Source organism: Dryobates pubescens, chromosome 2, assembly GCF_014839835.1.
Source record: "Dryobates pubescens isolate bDryPub1 chromosome 2, bDryPub1.pri, whole genome shotgun sequence".
NCBI lineage: Eukaryota > Metazoa > Chordata > Aves > Piciformes > Picidae > Dryobates > Dryobates pubescens.
This window is the reverse complement of record NC_071613.1, coordinates 40319660-40340831: the sequence shown is the minus strand read 5'-3', so window position 1 is coordinate 40340831 and position 21172 is coordinate 40319660. Positions and strand designations below refer to the sequence as shown.

Below are 21172 nucleotides of genomic sequence, written 5' to 3'. Positions count from 1 at the left end.
TCCTCTAACCTTATTGATTCTATGATTCAGTCTGTTCTGTTTGCTCTCTCTCTTCACAGCCTTTGCTTATGGTTTGCATTAGTATTTCAGCCAGAGATTTGTACTTGCTTGTTGCTTTTTACTCCACCCTTCCCCCAGAGGATGAGGCCCCTAGTCCCTAGGAGGACCCTTGAACAAATCACTTACCCATAGGACAAAAGAGGTGACACCTGTGAAGATTTCAGCATTAGATTTGAACACTGTTGAGAGTGTAGACACTTGTGTTTTCCACCTGGCTGGCAAGCTGACACCCTTAGTTTCTAGACTTTACCCATACAAACCCCAGGTTTGGCTTTGGGTATGAAAACTGTCGTCCCCTCTGGAGTCAGCTCTGTCTCTTAGCAATTAGTACAAATGTGTAGCTTTGTTCTTCACTGTAGTGGGGCCATGGAGAATTAATCAAATAAACATTGGAAAGAGCTGCCAGGTGGTGGCAGCATTAGCTGCTAATACCATTGCAGTCTCCACTATGGCCCATCTGAGGTTCCAGTCAGGGGGGTGCTGGAACTCTGCTTGCTCGACAAGGGGTGCCTCCAGCCCCATTCCTGTGGGCAGGAAGGCATCAAATGCATGAGAAAGGACTTGCAGGATGGCAAAACCAAGGCTTATTCATGTTGTTTAAAGGAAAGGGGAAAGGCAAACTCAGCAAGGCCACCCCACAAGCAGAGTGAGTGAAATCTGCAGTGAACAACTCAATAAATCTGTACAATTTCTTGTTCTAAATTTCAATCATTTTATGGCAATCTCTTGGGGGAAAATAAGTCAGGAAGGCAATTACAGGCACACTATCCTCTCTCTCACTATCCTCTCTGTCCCATACACATAAATAACCCTACTCCAAGGTCTAGTGTGGTAGTGAAGGTGCTCTAGGCTGTGCAATGTTGAGCAGAGATCCTGAAGAAGTCTTGAAAAGACACTGCCAGGCATCCACATATCTCACAGGGTTGGAAAAACCCTTTTGCCAATGTACAAACATGCCCTCTTTATCCCTCGATAATCCTGATAATTAAAACTACAGCAGAGAGAAAAATATTCTAAGCAGCTATCTGGAAAAGGCCTTCTTCCTGTAGAGGCATTCAAAGACAGTTTGCGGTTCCCTGCATGATACAGAAATGATCAGTGAGTAACTTGCATTCTCAGGAACCAGCAGTGAAAGAAAACAACGACCACGTCATATCTCAGTGCTCAGTAGAAGGAAGAGGTCAAAAAAAGCAGCTGATGGAAGCCTTTGACTCTCCTATGTGCCATTAGTGTTCATACTGCAGAGATATGGTCAATGTCATGGGGACACTACCTGAGATGGTGACTTTGGGATGCTTGCTCCAGGTGCTTCCAAAGTGGACGGTTCCAGCTCATGGTTGAGAGTCTTGGTCTCAGGGCTCGTGATGGGAGATCCATCTGCTGGAGGCGAGGGGCTTTTATTTGCTTTCGCTGGGGTGCTGTCACTGAAGGAAGTGGAGAGACAAAGGGAGAAAGAGGGGAAAGACAGAGAGAAAAGTCTGAGCCAGGCTTAGGTGGAGTTGTGCTAACCAGCACGTATCAGTGGCCTTCATTATCTCTCTGCTTCACCACCCAGACATGTGATGAAGACATCTGAAGCTTCTACAAGCTTCTGAGAAACATCTTTGCTGCGTCACTTGCAGTCCAACATACTACAGCAGCATTACTCTGCAGCAAGCTACTCACTAAATTCCTACTGTATGGATATACCTTGCCTCAGACACCTCAATAACTCTGCTAGATTCTAACATAACTTCCTTTAAGTCATAATCTTCTAATAGTGGGGAAGCAGATGGGGGAAGGAGTTCTGTGCAGCTTATTTAGTTTTAAATTCCACAGGTAAAAATTTTTCTGCATGGTGGTGTACCAAAATCTGCATGGGTTATGACCAATGGATTTGTAACACCTGAACTAAGGCTGTATTTGTAGAGTACTATATTCTTTCATGTGGTACAAACCAGTTAAGCTGGGAGAGAAGCAAAGTAGCCAGAGGTTTCACAGCTCGTGCCAGACAGCAAAGAAACAGTGAGACTGTGGCTACTGAAGATTTTTCCATCATGGGAAGTCTTCCCAGCCTTGTCTTCAGTGATAAGCACCTTCTGCCTTTGCCCTTCCAGTTGGTCCTTATTCCAGGACTAACACAAAGTCAAGATTCTTCAGGGAATTAAGATGCAAGGAGCATATGCCAATGGATGTGTTGGTTTACAATTTGTCCAGACTTAACCAGATTTATCAGAGGAACGACAAGAGGACACCACACACCTTCCCCTAAGGGCATGCTCTGGTCAAGGGTCAGGTCTGTGCCTCCAAGTATGGAATCTCACAAGAGATCTAGTAAAGAGCTGGTTACCAGAAAATTTCAGCAGGGATAAAGGTAAAACCATTTTCCCCATCTAGTTCTCAGAAACAGCTAAATCATCTTGGCTGAAATTCAGCTCCCCAAAAAGCAACTCATCAATTCATCTCAAGTCATGGAGAAGCACAGGCAGTGGTAGGGGATATTTTAGCAGAAGTAGTTACAGTTTGGCAAAACTATACACAACTGAAATCCAGAATATTACAGAATATTGCAAAAGAGCTGTGCAACCTCATCTACAGTGAGTGATTCTTGCCTCCACTTAGAAAGCTGCAGTTTTTGGAAAGTTAAAGGCCTTGGGAGAAGGCTGAAAAGAACAGATCTTTTCCTACAACCTGAGGCAATAAATCGTGGCATTGAGCCAGGACTAGAGCAATGCAGACCTGATTCTGAAATTCTATGATTATTTTCTTTGCTCTGTCCCAAGAGACCCCTGAGCTCCAGCCATTTCCATCCACTCACACTTGGAAGCTTGAGGTGTGGTGATCACTAGCTAACATGCATGACGGCCTCATTCCTAAACAATCATGAGCAGGGGGACAGCAACATGAAGAAGGGAGGGCAAGGCATCTCAACAAACCTCCCCTTTGAAGCAGGCATTTTCCCCTGATTGGCATTCCAGCTTTCAAGCTTCCCCATCCCATACCCTCTTCATTCATTTCTCCTTCACCCATTCCATTCTCTTTCTCCCCGTGTCCAGACCCCGTACACATTTCCCCACAAAGCACTCAGGTCTGCATGCAGGTCAGATGTTGCTGATAACACTGATGCCAGCAGCACACCAACATGATGCGACAAATCCAGGGACATTCTTTGCCAGCAGCTCTCAACCAGGGACACATACCCCCAGGGGAAAAAGAGGGAAAGGAAGGGGAAAAAGAGGGAAAGGAAGAGGAAAAGGGAAAGAGGAGAGCTTAAAGAAGATGCACACTACCCCCTATAGATCTTCAGTGCGACTGAATATGCCTACAAGTGTCCTTCCTCAGAGGTACATTGAAATCACTTCAAAACAGTGGTTTGTGTGAAGGATTCTGCAAAACTGCTAAGACTGCTCTACAGACTAGAAGTAGTAATAGTTGGAGGGTGAAAATAAGGAAGCCCTGCTCTAAACTGAAGTCACCAGGGAAGAGCAGGAAATGACAGAAAATATCCTCTGATGCTAGAGTGGAGGAAGAAAAAAAAAAAGAAAAAGAAAAAAAAAAATCACATTACTTTCTCTAGAGCTGAAAGCACTTTGGAGAAGATAAGGAACACAGCAATCTACAGCTAGAATGCCAGGATTCCTCAAATGCCCAGACTACAGTAGGAATACTGGGACTATTGCCTGCCATCAGCCCTATTGCCTACAAACACAAGCATAGACTGTGTCCCTTCTAGGGACCTCAAAGGCACCACTTCCTCCACTGAGAAAGGAGTTCAGGCTTATTTTCTAAAAGCCATGAAACAACATTTTAGTGCCTTATTTCTGGTGCCCATCAGGGGAAGTTTAGGCTCAAGGTGAGGAGAAAGTTCTTCACCGAGAGAGTCGTTAGTTAGCCATTGGAATGTGCTGCCCAGGGAGGTGGTGGAGTCACCACCCCTGGAGGTGCTCAAGAGGGGATTGGACGTGGCACTTGGTGCCATGGTTTAGTCATGAGCTCTGTGGTGACAGGTTGGACTTGATGATCTTTGAGGTCTCTTCCAACCTTGGTGATTCTGTGACTTAATTTGGAGATATATTGGTAAAAGGCTCCCACATGGAAAGTGGCCCAATTTCTTTCCCTCATCCTACAAGGGCTGAGAGGGCCCCACACTAAAGCCTTCATTAAGTCACTACTATTTACAGTTTGCTTGATGTGTTGGCTGATTCCCCTAGCAAAATGCCAGTACTAATTCTGGCTGAGTCTTTTCCAGCCCCCTGAGTGCCACCTTCATTCCTGCACTTGTTGCTTTGCACACATTTAGCCAGTGCCACTAGCAACAAATGAGCTTGTCACCAGGATCCTCTGTCCTTCACGGGTCCCCAGGGAACACACACTGCCCATACAGGGCAAAGCCCCATCTCCAAACTGACTGCTTGCTCTAGCACAGACAGGGAAAAGCGAGGGGGTAGGGACTATCCACACTCACCAAATGCAACTCACAGTAAAAAACATGTCAAAAAAACAATTGTTGCTCTTTCTTTTTCCTTCCCATGAGCAAATAGGATGTCAAATACAGGAATATCAGGCAGGGAAGGAAAGGTGTCAACTCTCTTCTGCTAATGGAAAGCTGGAGTAGGGTCTAGTGCAGTTACTGCAGCTGAAGAGCAAGCCAAAATCCCCAAGCTTCTTTTAGTGCTGCTGAGCTCCCAGACCCCTCACAGGGCTGGCTCATCTGTTCTGGAAGAACAGAGTAACATCTGCAGATGGGTTCCCATGTGCTTGTACCAATCCTATATTAAAAGATGAAATCTACTTTCCAATATGGTAAAAACAGACCAGCAACCTCCTGCCAAGTTCTCAAGCTAAAAAGGAAAAACAGTTAGCATCTCAGGCAAGGCTGTCTTTTAGCCAAAAGAAATTGATTTTTTTACCACCAGAGTAGGTTGGAGAGGTTAGTAAGAGAGGGAGTGGGAGAAAGGAGGAAAAAAAAAATCACCTACATACCCAAATATGTGGTGGCACAAATGTGCATTGCTGCAGATCAAAGAGTGACCACATCTTAGACCCTCCCTTCCCTAAACCAGAGGCTGCACAGTTTTCTGTGACCCCAGCAGCTGCTCTGACAGCAGAAACCATGAGCATGGTCCAGGTCAGGCACCTCAAATGCTGAGCCTGTTGGGCTTTATCAGGGCAGAACAGAAGGACATTGTGGCCAGAGCTCATCAAGATGAGATTTACTAGCCCTTCTGCTGTAGCATCTGTCCATTCTCAGGGACTGGAAATATTAGACCTCCTCCCTAGCATAGGTAGAACACTGGTCCAACCAAGGACCAGCAACAGACATCCAGAGAAGTACTCCTGTGAATTCTCCTTTTCCTACAACAGAAAACCTCAGAAGAGTAACAACATAACACATTCCTTCACTACTTTTCATTTGAAAACACAAAAATCAGTATTTGCCCACTAGTTTCCCTGTGAAATTACCATTCTTTATCCTCCAGCCTCCCACTTTAAAAAAGATGCATAACAGTGACAAAGAGAAGGGTTGCATGACTTGCTCTAGTCAGTGAGAAGCCAGGTTCAGAAAAGCAAGGATCCCAGCCCACCAGCACGTGCTTTTATTGCTGGTAGGCCAATCTTGAGAATTGCAATTATTTTTTTTCCTTCCTCTAAGGACTCCATGGAAGGAGCACCAACACAAAGACTAAAAAAAAAAACAACAACCAAAAAGTAGAGGAAGTTACCATGCCATTATGCAGCAATCTCCACTTTGCTTCAAAGCATGTTCTTTGTCAGGGTCCTTGACTTTGGTTATGGGAACTCAATTGCTACAATGCCTAGAGTTATTCAATGCCATGGCAGCCTTGAAAGGCAAGATTGCTGGCATTTTGTCTCACCCAAGACAACAGGCTTCCTTTTCATTCAACCCTATACAAAATTTTTAATGGATGGAGCAAGACAGTGAGGATCCTCAAGAGCAGAGCAAGTAAGGAGTGAAGCTGAAAGTGTCCTTCTCCCACCTTATCATCTTCCCCAATGCAACCAGTGGATAGGACAGGACTTATGAGAATGAAAGACCTGCCCCATAGTCCTTCCTAGCCAGGCAGGGAATGAGAATGCAGCATTTCAGACCTGTTCAAAAGGACAAGCCCCACTAGGTAAAACTGAAGTTGTTAGTCACAAAAGTCACACGTATCACCCACGGAGAACCCAGCACTGAGTTCTTAGTCACACACAGACAACGGAACGGAACAGACAATGCCTGAGCTTTCACTCTGCCTTCTTAGATAGTAAAAGAAGCAAGGAAACAAACCAGGCACACAAGCAATTAATAGGATTATCCAGACAGAAAGATCTCAGCACGACTCAACAGGCCATGAACACACCATATCATGCAAAGGTCCCCTCTGCTGTCACAGGGTTAACATGTGCCAGGCTGTTAGAGTCCAGTAACAGCCTCACCAGGTTTAGGAACTAAATCAAACACATCGAAATGCTGCTCTCCATACCGGTACCTGCTCATCTTTTTCCTCAGCCTGGCGAACAGTTTAGTTTTCTTTCTGTCGAGGATGGCACGCAAATCATTTCCGTTACAGGATGGCACAGTCAAACCAGGGAGGAAAAGTTAAGCTTCTGATCAACCATTTATTTGGTGCCACAAAACTCACTGTAATCAAGATGACAGGACCTCCACACTCTCTCTCTCTCTCTCACACACACACATACACACAGAAACAGGTACACATTTCCCGTGGTTCCTAGAAAGTTACAGTCCGGTCTGGAGATGGTAGAGAGGGCTTTTTGTGCTTGTCAAAGAACAAACTAGTCTTCTCACTGCTCTTTGGAATATAGTGCCATGGTGTACATGGAGGAGGAAACTATATAGACAAGCACAGAACTGTAAATGTCCTTTTTCACTGGTAACTGCAGCTCCTGATTCTCCCCTATAAATATTGGTGTACAAGAAACAAGCTCCTCATTCTCCTTTACTTAAGGAATCTGTGTGCAGTCTTATACATGGAACCTAATCAGCAGCTTTCCTACCATGTCTTTTTGCAGTTTGTCCAATCATACTAAGATAATGCTATAGATCTCCTTGGTCTTCTTAGGATCTGAACCCTGAACATCCAAATTCTTTCAGAAACAAAGCCCATGTGTCTGATGTTCCCAGAAATTCATCAGCTGCTCTGTGCTACTGTGCTACACAGCCAGCATCAGATTCATCCGATGTATTAGTTCTGTAGTGCCTTGCATGAATGTCAGAATGATGTGCATAGATAACTGCTTCTCTTCTCACACCTCCTCATTTGTTTCCTGCCATTGTGTTCTCCAATTCCCTTCCCAGTAGAGGGAAGCATCTGTTCCTGCTGCAGACCACAATGAGCAATCAGAACAGTGAGAGCTATTTCCTCCTGTACACTCTTGCTCCTGCCCTGCCAAAAAACAGAGGTCGGATGTGCAGGAGTGACAGAAGTATCTCACAGTCTTTCCTGGTCACTGCAAAACATGTGTACTAGCCTGGCAAATCTTTGCTACATCCTACTACGACACCCTGCTCCACTGTGCTCAGGAGGAAGAGAGCTGCTCTAGGGCAGGCCTAGCATCTTAGCCAAGATGCAGTGATTAAGCGATGAAGCAGCAGCGCTCATATTGTTACCCAGACAGGGATGTCTGTGCATGCTCACTGTCAGTTTTTAGGGCCATGTGGTCTTGCAGTCAGCCAAAGAGCACAGAGCTGGAACTGAGACACCCATTAGAGCCCCAGATGAAGCTAGGAGTTTGTGGAAACAGGAATCACAAGGATAGGTCATTTACTCATTGGAAGCTCTTTGAGGCCAGAAACTTCATGCCACAACAAAAACAGACGTGTCTGGGCCAGGTTGTCACCGCAATCATTTCCTCAAGGGAAAAAGGAAGGAGCTGGACAAAGCAATGGCTCCAGCCTTCATCTGTCCTGTTACCTCATCCTCTTCCAAGGTCCCTGGAGGATACCGCTGTCAGAGACATGATTCATAGCATTAAGAGGATGGCTACCATAGATCCCTCAGCAGGCTTCAGTCTTGTGGGGCTGTGATGATCAAGACACTATGTGCTAACTTGGGAAGAAGATACTCTTTTCACAAGAAGCATTCCTACTAGCACCTTGGAAATCTGGTGTTAGCAACCCAAAATTCAGGGACCAAATTCAGCTCAAATGTCGTCTTTCTTTAGAGGTGGCAAACATCACACACCTTGCTGGAACAAGACACACAAGTCATCTTATACTGACTGCAACAGGAGGTTAAACAGGGAGGAGAAACAAGGGAGCACAGAGGTCTCAACAGCTGATCTAGCCCTTCTGAAGCAATGCACTCAAACCACAGTTTGCCCTTACTTCATGCTGACTTCACCTCCTCCCTCCATCAATACACCAATTGTGGACTTGGGCTGTGCTCCTGCTCACCCAGCACGTGGGAATAGCAGCAGCTGGAAGCCAGAGCTTGACACTGTTTTATCACTCTCACATTTGGATGGGAGCCAGACAGCTGAGCCCAACCTCTCCCTCTCCTCTCAGAGCTAGAGAATGTGCAGACTTGCACTTAACCATACAGGACTGCACTCAGCTGAGGAAAGAAAACTAGAGTCCTGGAGGACATTCACTCCTTGCACATGTAAAGACTGAAAGTGCTCTGGAGCGAGGCCTCAAGTTTGTGAGGCTGCAATTACTTCCACAATGAAGAGGAAGAGGCAGGAAACCACCAGTGGAAAACAGGTGGTTTCAAGTATGGAGGGCCAAAGAGAATGCTGAGGGAACAAATGGGCTCTTGGTGTTCAAGCTTACAAGCTGTAGGTACATGCTGGAAGCATTTGAGGAAAATAACAGGCCACGTGCTGGGCAACTGGACCCAGGAGGAAAGACAGCTTACTATTACCTGGCAGTGCATGGAATTCAACTTTAAAAGAGCAGAGCTAAGAGTCAGCTGCCTAATTATCAGCATCTAGTGAAAGTTTAGACCTTTAGATGATATTCTAGAAAGGTGAGAGCTATTGTATTGTTACCTGGCCCCAAGGTGCAAATCTTGGATATGCTCTAGGGAGCCTCAGGAGGGCACTAACTGGCTACATGCAAGTATTCAAATCACTCCCCAGCTGACAACATGGAGGTTTCAACATCCCTGGTAGTGATATTCTTGTCCCTCTTCTGTTGCTGAAGGAAATACATTACTCCTACAGTTACTGACCTGGGCTGTGCTTTAACAGGGAAGGCATTGCCTGAGTACTGCTTGTCTAGACCCAGCAGGACATCATGGAGGTTTTGGTTCAACTGCAAAACACAAAAACAGAAGAAAGAAAAATAATAAGAAAAGAGCCCAAGTGCCAGATGAGAGTCTGGTCTGGCCTGCACAGGCTGATCACACACAAACTTATGCCCAGGCATGCACACATACTCAGTATCCCAAGAGAGGACAGCCCCACATCTGTTTCCACTCCTCTATGTGGTATGAAATGTTAGAGAACTCAAATTGTTGAAGAGCTGCTAGCTCCTATGGGAATGTTCCATCTCCCTTACAGATCATTCTCTTAGCTTCTATATCAACTGCCCCCACCAGCATACTGCCAGCTACCACTGCTGAAGTGGGCAGAGCACTTCCTTAAGGATCTATGTGCTAGAACTGAAGCTTCACTCTGGGTTTGTAACCAAAGCTGTCCTTCAGACCTGCTTACAAAGCTTGGGATACAGTTACTCCAACCGTGGAGCCAAAGGCAGACGGGCTTCTAGCCAACAGTAAGCCTTGACTTCACAAGCTGCCTGGACCATCTAGGCTTGGGCAGGATGTGGAGAGATTTGCAGAAATGCAGTATTAGGGGTTAAACTCTCCTTGAGAAGGCTGCAGTATTCACTCCAGACACTCCTACTCTGGAACAGCCAATTCATAAACAAGATGAGATGCCAGATTTGTCATTGGTAGGAGGAGGGATCCAATGCAATCAATGCTGGAGGCATAGTGCCAGCAACACCAGCAGTTAATTAGATGCTATAGCAGTAATAAGAAACAGATGGTTCTTATGGAACAAAGCAAAAGCCATGCCCTCATATCAAACTCCTCAGGAAAAAAAAATCCAAGACACAATACAAGAGAATTCCTGTCTAACAAGCATCTTTCCAATGTTTTGCTGAATATAAGTTAACAGCAACAAACTGATAATTATAACAATCCTCCTTATTCTTAATAACAGCTCATCCCTCAGTGGAGATGAGCAGGCTATTAATTGGAAAGATCCCCATGAAGTGTCAGCAGGGCTCAAAATGGATGCATTACACCAAGGCAGAGGGCCCCTGACTGCTGGGAATTGAAGGACTATAATGTTGCTTGTTGCTTAGCGGCTGTCTTGTTGTCAGGATGACATTGGGGAGGGGAGGGAATACAAGTTTTCCAGCTTGGCTCTCAACCCCTCTTTAAGATTAGTGCAACATTTACAGAGGGCGTGCAGCTCTTAGGAGCAGTGTGCAGACTAAGGAATTCAAGACTTCTCTAGCTTTTACGTGAAGGAACAAGAGGCAACGTGGGGCTTTCCCAGAGGCTGTTCCTGAAGTCTCCTCTGGGTGCTGGTGTACACTACCAGGATCCAGCCTGCCACCACCACATTATAACGCTGCATACTGCTGTGATTCCCAACTCGTGGCCAAATAGTAGCCCATGCTAAGCACTTAAATGCCTTCTTTCGGGTAACAGGCAGGAAAGGTGAAAATGCAGATAGGTACTGCTGGGAAGTGCCCTCTTGGGGCACCAGAGTGAGGCAGCTCTTAGGTTTTCTGAGATGTACAGACTGACAGATTCCCTGCTAGTTTCAGCCACCATAGATGGAGAGATCACAGTTCATAGCAACTTACTGCCAGGCAGCAGAGAAGGGGAAAAAGAGACACCAGAAGCAAATAGACACCAGGCTGAACGTGCCCAGGTTACAGATCCATAACAGATAACAACAGAAAAAAAGGCAGCAAAAGATAGGCCAGAAAGTGACTTCTCTTCCCTCTGTGGGTCAGCAAATGAGCCCTGCCAAGTGCCACAAACTCCTCTCTGCTGTGCAGCACTGTGGTTTCTCCCTTGTGCTCCATCCCTTTACACTACTATCTTCTCAGTGGCTCGAAAAAAAATAAAGGTTAACATTTTCCTTTGGCATTGGGCAACTGCTCTGTCTCCTCCAGCTGGTTTTTTAGATTTTGTTGCTTGTTGGGTTTGGGTTTTTTTTAAATAACAGTGAGGAGAGGGTGTATTAGTAGCATAAACTGTTTAGTTGCCTTACCTTGCTCATTTCTTTGTGGAAGTTCTCTTCTAGGCCTGCTATACTCTGGAATGTGTTGACGTAGAAACCAACACGACTGCCAAATGAAAAATGAGACGGAAGAATTTAATGGCCACAATAGTTTCCCCAAAAAATTTCAATTCTACCCCTTCTGTTGCACCTCTCACCCACCATTCCCATTCAAACTCAACTCTGTCAGGTCTGGTACATGCTGGAAGAGAAGAGTGGCAGAGAAGCATGAAAAGAGCCAAGGCTAGGCATGAGGCAAACATGTCCAGAGTGAGAAGGAGGCCAGGTAGGATAGGATCTGAATTTGTGCTGGCTAAAGGAAGAGAGAGGTGCAGGGCAGGGGGGGGATGAAAAAAAGAAGGAAGAAAGAAAGAGAGAAGAAAAGGAAAGATTGAAAGATTAAAAGAAAAAGGGGGGGGGGGGGGGGGGGGGGAAGGCCAGTAGCAGGGTGATGGAAAAGAAAAGGATAAAGGCTGTGTGACACAATGTGGAGAGAACTAGGGGGATCAGCAGGAAGATATACTCATTCACTCTGAAGTCCCTCAGCACCAGGGGAGGAAAAAAGGCATGAACTGTTTGCTTCAGGGACAAAAGAGTAAGAAGCACAGGATAGGCACAGAGAGCAATAGGAAAGCAGAAGGAGCAGCTGGATAGCAGGAGCCTGTGAACAACCTGTGGCATCTTAAAATCCCAGCAGCCACCTGCCCCTGCTTCCTCTGGCCAGCTTGCTAGATGCAAGAGCAACAGCAAAAGGGAGATGCTCTCTAAGGCTAGGAGCATCACCATGCTGCACAGGAAACCACCTAGACACCTGTATCCCTCTCTGCTTCTTCCTCAGCCAAGCCTGCACACTGCTTTGAGCAGTCTCTCAACCCTTGCTGGGAGGAAAGAGGAGTGAAAGCAGACATCAGCACTTTGCTTTCCCGCAGCCACCCACTCTCTTCATCCCCCATGGATCAGCATTGCCAACCCAGATGCAATTACTGCATTTAAAAACAAGAAACTGGGACACTCCCAGGAGGATTTTGCCTGCTTTTCACCATGCCCTCCCCATATGTCAGCTTCTGCTGCCCTCTAAGCTAGACATTGGTCTGTTTCTTTCTCCTTCCTTTTCATAACCAGTGGTATGGCAAATTCCATCTCTCCAGTCTTCTCATTCTCTCAGCCCATCTTCCAGAATAGCCTGGGCTATCCTGGGCACAATAGTACAACCACAAACCAGTTCCTCACTGTGATCTGTGTCACATAGCCAGGAGCACATTTAGGGGTAAGAGAAAGCAGCCACACCTCCTTGTCTTTATTCACCCAACTACCCAAATCCAAAAGTGGCATCCAAAGCACAGTAACTTGTCATCTCATCTGCCCTCTTGTGTCACACCTGCTGCTTCATCAGGTGTTCATAAGCTTGCATTGGTGAGATACAGTGATCAAGGCATCATCTCTTGGCACTCTACAACTCCAGTGATCATATAAACTCCTCCAATATATCATCTTCCCTTCATGATTAAGGGAAGATGACCTACCCACTCAGCCACAGATATTCCTTTCAGCCAGCTTGCTCCCCACCCAAAATCTTAGTGACCCAGCCTCCTCTGCCTGCTGTCCATAATGGATGCTGGGCCACTGCCCAATAAACTTGTGCAGGGCTGGTGGGGCAAAGGGATTAATCTGAGAAGCATAGAAACAGAGCTTCAGTTTGTGTCAAAATGGAATTTTTCGTAAGGATCTTGAAGTAAAACCAGAAAGCTAAGAGTGAACTTGGCTATGGGGAATCCTAGGACAGACTCTCTGAGAGGGTCCAGAAGAACAAAGCAGACACTGAGCCTAAGCTAAGAGAAAAGTGATACAAGAGTTTGGGTCTTTGCTTCCTTCCAGTTGGCCCTTGGGAAAACTTCCATCACTCACCTATTCCATAGTGAAGGCAGCTCCTCCTGCAGATCAACGTTCATCTCTTCAAACACCTTCTGAGCCTTAACTAACTCTTCTTCAGCCTTAATAACAGAGAAGGGAGATTGTCAACTGCACCACAGACAAGAAACCTGCAAGGCTGAGACAACTGTGACTCTTTTGACTTCCTTGGGAGACCAGGCAAAATTCTGATATCCCAACATCAAATGACTGTCCCAGGAAGCAGGGTTGCATCACAAGTGACCTGATGCCCCTTCAGCTTGCATGTGTTACTTTCTGGTTTTCTCTCAATACATTTTCCTGTTTGGATACTCCAAAAGTAATTCAAACGTCCAAAAATGCGCTTTAAGATCTACAAGTTTCCACAGCTTCCAAAACTGAAATGGAGCTGGTCAGGCAGTTTGACCACCAGCTTAGATACAGATGAAGATAATTGTGGTCCCTGCCCCTTGCCAAGTCTTTGAAAGAGTCTTCGAAAGAGTTGAAATCCATCCAAAATGGCACTGAAGAAGAGTCCTTCCTCATGGGGACTCTGCTTAGATAAGGCCACGGCAAAGCCCCATCTCTTCTGAAGAAGGGAGGAGGTCTGCATCCTTGGCTGATACAGTGCTGTCACAAAGCTAACTAGAGAAGCAAGGAAGGGTATGCAAAGCATGAGTTGTGCCAGCAGGAGGCCAGGTTGGAATGGTTGAGCAGCAGGTCTCTATTTCAGCAGTCTCATGTGCTCTTGTTGGTGAGAATCTAACACAAGACTAACCCTTGGGTGGCTTCTGGGGGCCAATACCAAAGGAAATATGCCTCATACAGGACCTCATTCTTCCAGTTAGGACTTTGAACTTGATTTGTTCGTTTGACCTAGACAGCAACAGATCCCAGTTCCTATTTGGAGATTTGTAACAGCAGCATTATTCCTTAACCCTGTGCAGTGGGATGCAGGGTGGTAAACCCTTGCATGAGCAACCTGGCAACACATCTTAACAGGAAGGTCAGCACAAATGCCTAGTGTGTATGTGACAACAACGGTGCCACTGAACTCTGCAAGGAGACCACAAAGCAGTGGGGATCTGATCTTTCTACAGGCCTGCAGTCAGATTCTCAGCCCTTCTATGAAATGAAGTTTTCTCTTCTTTGTGCCAGCTTAAAGCAATCTAGTTTACTGCTCCCTAATGACAAGTGTATGCAAAGACAGGATTGACAGGAGAAAGGATTTTAAAATATTGTGCAGTTCAGAGAACTGTTCCTCAGTGTTGTGTAAGATCCTTCTGCCCTCCATTTCTTTACAGACTCAGGAGCAAGCTGCTACTTTCCAGCCACATTCACCTTTCAGAGAGTTGCTCATTGCTGGCAAAGGCAAGGCTAAGAGTTTGTACTGAAGATCAGAAGAGCTTGCCCCAGAAAAAGACATAACTGGGAGTTATTAAAAAGTTAAACAGACCTTGTGAGTAACAGGCAGGGGGAGAAGAGGCAACAATGCTTCCACCCAGAAAAACCCTGCATTTTCTGCTACACTCACTTAAAACCAATGTGGCATGTTTGCACAACCCCCAAAAAACACCCATCATAACTGAGACAATTTATGCTGGTTCAGAGACAATGATCACAGAGACTCATTCTGCCTTAAAAACCCTCTAGAGATGATTGTTCCTAATGTAACCATTTTGGCGGGGGGGGGGGGGGGGGGGGGGGGGGGGGGGGGCATAGTCCATCCTTTGGATTTGTCTTACTCTAATTTCCAAACTAGACAGCAATAAGAATCAACCCAGGTGATGGGATAGCTGGGAGATGAGGCACCTTGAATGCTGTTCAGTCTTCAGATATGGTGAACATTTATAACAGTATTCCCACTCTCATTTTACCTGTTCAGAAGGTTAAGGAACCTAGAAACAATGTGTGAATATTGTGACATACCAAGGTAAAGGCAAACTCAGCAACAGGCAACGTTCACTCTAGAGCAGCTGTAGGAATCAGGGATCCATCTAGTGCTCTCAGTCCCACACACAGCACTGAATTAATTCTCCATTCCTTTTTCAGCCCAGCAATCTTCTCACCAGTGGGATTCCCTTTGCCTGTGAAGCACTATATAGCCTTGACTGCTTCCAGACAGAGCAGAAGCCAGCTCATGCAATACAGTGGGAAAAGGAGAAAAGAGTTTTTGGGGGCAGAGACCGCTCATACCCTATCTGTGTGCTTTCTATTTCAGCTGTCATCCTTGCCAATGTAACAGAGCTGAGGCAGAAGGATGTAAAGCCCAGGGGTCCATGAAATGTGATCTCAGAAAAATTCTTCCTCTTGTCTCTCTGCCTGAAAAGGGGAAGGTTTGAGCAGGATCTGGGCAACACAAGTGCTTTCTTGACCTTCCCCCTAGCCAAGGCCCAGAGTGACAAGCATAGTTGGTTCAGTTGTGACAGGGGCGGTAGGACTTACTCCCCATGCTTCCTCCCGTCATGCATCCCAGCACTCACGAGGGCCTGGCAACATCCAGTCTGCTGCTTTCGGGCAATTTGGTGACCACTTCTCTTCAAACACTATGCTGTGAACTCTGGTGATTATACACTAGCCACGGGGCAGAAGTAAAGAGGAGAGCTGGGTGCCCCACCCCAGTCCCATGCCCACATGGGGCCAGACCAGACCTGCCTCTCGGAAGGGCAGCATGGCTCAGGTCTCAACTTGCTGGCTTGCTCTTAGAGACAGATAACTTTCTGTTATTGCTGCAGTACCAAGGATGTTGCTTTCTAGTTTGTGTTCAGCATTCCTGAAGAGCTTAGCAAAAAGGCAAGAATTTGCTGTTCTAAGCCATATTTCCTTTTGTTTCAAAAAGTGCATTCACCAAAATCTGTAACTGAGTGCATGCAAAAGCCAACCCCACAAGAACCTTTACAGGAAGCCCCCACTGTATTGTTTTGATTAGTATTTGCCAAGGCCTAAAAAGCCAGCAATTCATACACGGGAGGGAAATAATAGGTTTTGCTGACCTCATTTTTGCTTGGAGGGTGTTAAATTGAGGTAAGAAGAGAAAACAACACAGCTGCTGGCAAGGGGAATGACTATTTTTAGGCTTAACATTCTGAAGCTCCTCCATAATTGCAGTGTCATCAGCCTTCCTGCTTTTATCAAGAGCTTAACGAGATTTAGTGTTGTCAGGCAAATATAGAACCGAAGCTTTTTTTCCCCCTACCTGCTCCTGTTTGTGAAGAAAAGCTGAAAAACTTAGTTTCAGAATACAAACTAATCCTCTATATTGACTGTTTGTAAGTCTTCGATTTGTACTTTTTTTTTTAATTAAAACAAAAAATATTTGCATAAGTAGAAACCAAAACCACCAATATTGACAATAGTATTAGTTCAGGAATGACAAGGGAAAAATAAAAAGGAGGACTCAAGTTGATTTGCAAATATCTGGGGTGACTGAAAAATAGTAATGCACTTAACAGGAGGTGGAATGATTATATACTCCCTTGTCACCTACTCTGAGGCAAGGTCACCCAGTAGAGTGAAATTATCAATCAACGCTCAGCAGCCTGTCTAAGAGCAAAGTGAAACAGCAGGCAATTACTCCCAGTCACCCCAGCCAGTCTGAGAAGAGGAAAAATGTTCAAGAGCTGATTTAACTATCTGTGCCTTGAGAAACTTCCTATTCCTGTTTTTTGTCCTCCAGAAATACCACCAGCCAAACAGACCAAGCAAGAACCAAAATGACACAGATCACTCCCAGCACAGTGGAGGCACAGGGAAAGCCCCCAGCAGTCTGCCAAATGTCTTTCTCCTTTCAATCAGGAATGAATACATATGTCTTCCCTTTGGTAGGATCGGAAGTGAGACTGGTAACAACTGTTCTTTCACCAGGATTTATTGATGTGGTAATCCAGACTTTTCCCTGACCTGCAGTCATAAACTGATAGGGAAAAACCCAGGTGCTTTACAAGGTGAGAGCCATTTAGTGCTTGCAAAGTGCAATTCATTCTGTGACAAGGAGTGTGAAGATGTAGGAGCATTTGAATGAGAACAGATGAGCTCCCCAGGAGCTAGCGAGCAGGTAACTGGCACTCTCCCATTCTGGGTAATGAATTAATATCCCTTGCCCATTGAAGGCATTGCCTTCTTACTGACTGTTTCCTGTCATTTTCCTCTTATCCCCTAAGGAGATCCAAGGGAAGTACCAAGGGAGATTCCATCAGGAAGCCATGCTTTGCCTGTGCAAGTAGGATGGAAATTCTTAGTCCCTGCACTTTCTCCGAGCTGCTTTCATGTCCCTCAAGATGCTACAACCTAGACATTCGTTCAAGTTCTGCCACATGATGTAATAATCATAGTCTCAACCACACGGTATAAATTACCTGGTCTGGGCTCACGTCTCCTCCTCTGCAGACAAACTCTGTGTGTTGAGAAACTGCTCTTTTAGACCTCAAAGCCAGGACACTGCCCATTTCTGAAAGCTGGATTGGCAACCTAACTCAGCAGCCATAGAAACTAATTTTGAAGCAATTGAGGACTTTTGCTGGCTTTCAGCACAAATGCAGATTTTTTCCACTGTTTCCTCTTCTTTTTTTCTTTTTTAAACAACAACAATAAAAATAGACTGCTTCTCTCAGAAGGGAAAGTGATCAATAATTCAAGGAACTACATCACATCACCCTTTGCCTGGGCATTCCATAGCCTTCCTTCATCTTCATTTCATCTTAGCGGGAGGAAGCACAAGCTCAGTATTAACTCATCTATTAGAAGTCAATAGGGCAGGCACGGTTTCATTCATTGGTCAGCAGTTTCCACACGTCCACTGTGGCTCAGGAGCATCAAGGGCATACTTAACAGAAGGGACTAGAGTGAACGTTGCCTAGAGATTAGTTGCATGGCACAATCTAGAGCCCAAAATAGCGCATGCAGGGTTAGAGCCAGGTAGATCAGCAGTCACCTGATTTCGGAGCAGATTAGTTTGCGCAACGAGGTGAGCTTGTAGCTTCCCTTGACACCACTGAGGAGCGGCTTTCTCAAGCAGCGAAACAGGCTGGGGGGAGGGAGCATGTTTGAGTGAAAACAGAAGAAAAAAAAATAAAGAGAACAAGATAGACACAAACATATATCTTTTAGGATTAAAAAAAAAAAGGAAGTTAAAATCACAACCGAGTGTATTTAGAGGCTGCTGGGCCAAACCAGTATCACCAAGGCGAGAGAGAAAGCAAACATCCTGGAACCCATCAGTTATGAATCCTTTGAAGCATGCCAAGTTTAGCAGTAATTAATGCTCCGGTGTGGGCTGGGATACTGCAGACCAGCCAGACAGCTGCAAAGTGCAACAGATACAATTGTTAGTGACCCAGCACACAGACAACCCTACTCCGAGTCATGGCTGTGAAGTGGGAGCTCCTTAAAGAGAGGTCATAATTATTTGCATGCAACAGCTGAAAGTCCACAGTGCTTTCTTTTAATGGCGGGTTGTGAGTTTAGCAATAAGTGGCAGGAGTCCTGGGTGGGAAAAGAACATCCATATATTAGAGGAGGGGGGGAAAAAGAGACCATACAGAGCTCCAAAAGGGATTTTCATTGCTATTTCTGTTACTATACCACGAGAGGTCAATCAAGTCACTTCCAAATTGTATGCTGTCACAAACATGATTTTTCTTTCCTAGGGGCTCTCAGCACTGGAACAACCCTACTTCAAAGGCTCACCCTACAGAGGTGAACTTTCTGCATCAGCCTAGTGCACACTGAGCCCTGGCTGCTGCCCACAGCACTGCAGAGCTCAAGTGTGGGATTGCAGGCTGGGCTGTGAAACCTGCCCATTTGGCAAAAGCATACCTACAGAACTTAAGGAGACTTGCTGCTCCCATGTTTATAGGATCACGACGCTGCTATGTCACATAGCATCTTATGCATGAGCTTATGGATTAAAGCACAGAAGAGGGAAGTAAGTTCTAATCCAGTGTATTATTTTGGCTAAGGAGAGTCCAATCAAGTACTAAGGGACACCTGTACAGGCTGAATCAAGAACAGAGCACCAACTCCTAAATCTCAACATTTCAGTCTTGAAACTGCACTGTTCATACTTTAACAGAAGAGCAACAATCAATCCCTTCTTAATAATGTTTTATGTGAGCATTTGGGGCCACATGACTGAGTGCAGCAATAATGAAGAAGGCCAGACTCTTTGGTACAGATCACCAGACATCAACCTGAGTAGATGAATTCCTACAAAAAACATTTCACTGCAGCAAAGATCCCACAGGCACATACCAGTAATAACACCATGCTCCAGGGAAATTCTGCTCTTACTCCAAACACAGTGTACTGCTTTGAACAGAAGGCACAACCAGCTGGGCCTCATGCCTTGCATACAGAACCAAGAATTGCTTTGCCACAGAAATGATGCAGTAACACCTGAGCCATCAATCTTTCTTCATTGTCTGTCAAGGTTAATCACAGTGCATGCACTGAGTGAGCAAATGCCTGATGATATGCAGCTTAAAAAAAGTACTGTGGCAAGTAAATGCAGATCTTTCACTCCTCTGTGTAGAAGAAACACTAGTGTCTCTCACATAGCCCTTATTTCCTCCTACCAAAAATAACCATAAGCAAAGGCTGACAAGACTTCTCAGCCTGGTTAAAAGATAAAGATTCAGGCTCACTCCTTCCTACACAGCTTCTAGACTGCAGAGTCCTCATGTGCCATGGCCCACATGCAAGAGAATAAAAGATGTCTTCCCAGTCCTGGACTATCCTGTTGTGTCAAGACTTGTCCTGAGAAGTGGAGCACACAGGTTCAACTCCAGGTACTCAGCATATAGGAGTACTCCACAACTCATTTTTTTAGCCAGGAATTCCAACTAAGTGGCTCCTCTAGAACACCACCAGCACTTTCTTCGTCTTAAACTAAAAAAAAAATAAATAATTGCTTTAAATTAATGTATTAAATGCATTAAAAGCAAATTCTTCACTTGTATGTTGGGCATGCTCTGCAGTTAACCTTGGATCGAGCTGTTCATAGGCATGAAGTTCTCTGACATGAGAAAATTCTTGGGATTCTGCTTTCAGCCACATTTATTATCTCATTATTGTGACCAACAGACAGCAGAACACAGTCATCAAGGGTACATAGGATGCATTTCCATCAACAGACTTGTAACTCACACTCATGAGAGTCTCTGTCCTAAAATATCAGAGAACTTCAAAAACAAAGCCAAACTCAAGCAACACTTGCTTACTCCCACCACTGTTCTAAGATGAGGAGACAGAGTCCCAAAAAGCAGACAAATTTGAAAAGTTTTCTGGGGTACTGCCAGATTTTGCTTCCCCCAAAGGCTTTTCTGACACAAGTTACTGGATCTGCAGTACCTAGCCAGTGTGCCCCTTCCTTAAAGGCACAGCCTCAAACGGTCACAGCAATGCAAGCTTAGGCCTTGGTCACCAAGAGATTAGGACAGATGGATCTGAACCAGCCCAACAGATCATCCTGCTTTCTCAGAGACCTTAACAGATGAGAAGGAAACACCTAGCAAAACCTCACTGGCTCACAACATCTTAGAGGTCAGTTCCAACCTAAGCGATTCTATGAAAACACATCCAGTTAAGAGGTATAAATGCACTTAAAACCTGCTCAGTAGGCAAATATAGAGCTCTGAAAATGAATGGATGGCTGCACATCCTTCTGCTTGCTTTACCTTTGCAATTTTGGTTTCATCCTTCTTCTTTGCAGTTTGCAGGGCTTCGAAGTGGTGCCTGGCACTGTCATAATCCACAAGCTTCCTTCCTCGCTTTGCTATACGAGACTAAGAAAAATGGAGAGAAGAGTTGTGACAATGTTTCCCAGCAACCAAAACCACACAGCCTCACAGGAAACCACCCACCTCCTCTTCACCCAGCTTCCAAAGCATGTCATGCTCTGTCCACACAAGGACACTCACAGGATACTCTACACAGGCTTCCCAGAGAGGTGGCCCCAGGAGCCATTTATGACAAC

The 21172-nt window shown here is 45.4% G+C and overlaps 1 protein-coding gene across 17 annotated transcripts in view; it reads right to left on the bottom strand.

Moving 5' to 3' along the window:
• Positions 1-21172, bottom strand: part of BIN1 (bridging integrator 1) — a 92140-nt gene that overhangs the window by 16835 nt on the left and 54133 nt on the right. For 5 of the 17 annotated variants that reach the window (XM_054175887.1, XM_054175900.1, XM_054175937.1 and 2 more), the window contains exons 6-12: positions 20874-20981; positions 18131-18223; positions 13219-13304; positions 11305-11380; positions 9240-9322; positions 6528-6578; positions 1334-1484 (exon numbers count right to left, since the gene is read on the bottom strand). In XM_054175887.1, coding sequence (XP_054031862.1) covers positions 1334-1484; positions 6528-6578; positions 9240-9322; positions 11305-11380; positions 13219-13304; positions 18131-18223; positions 20874-20981 — 648 coding nt within the window. The remainder of the gene's footprint in view (positions 1-1333; positions 1485-6527; positions 6579-9239; positions 9323-11304; positions 11381-13218; positions 13305-18130; positions 18224-20873; positions 20982-21172) is intronic. The other 12 variants (XM_054175908.1, XM_054175960.1, XM_054175951.1 and 9 more) reach the window with 5 other exon arrangements.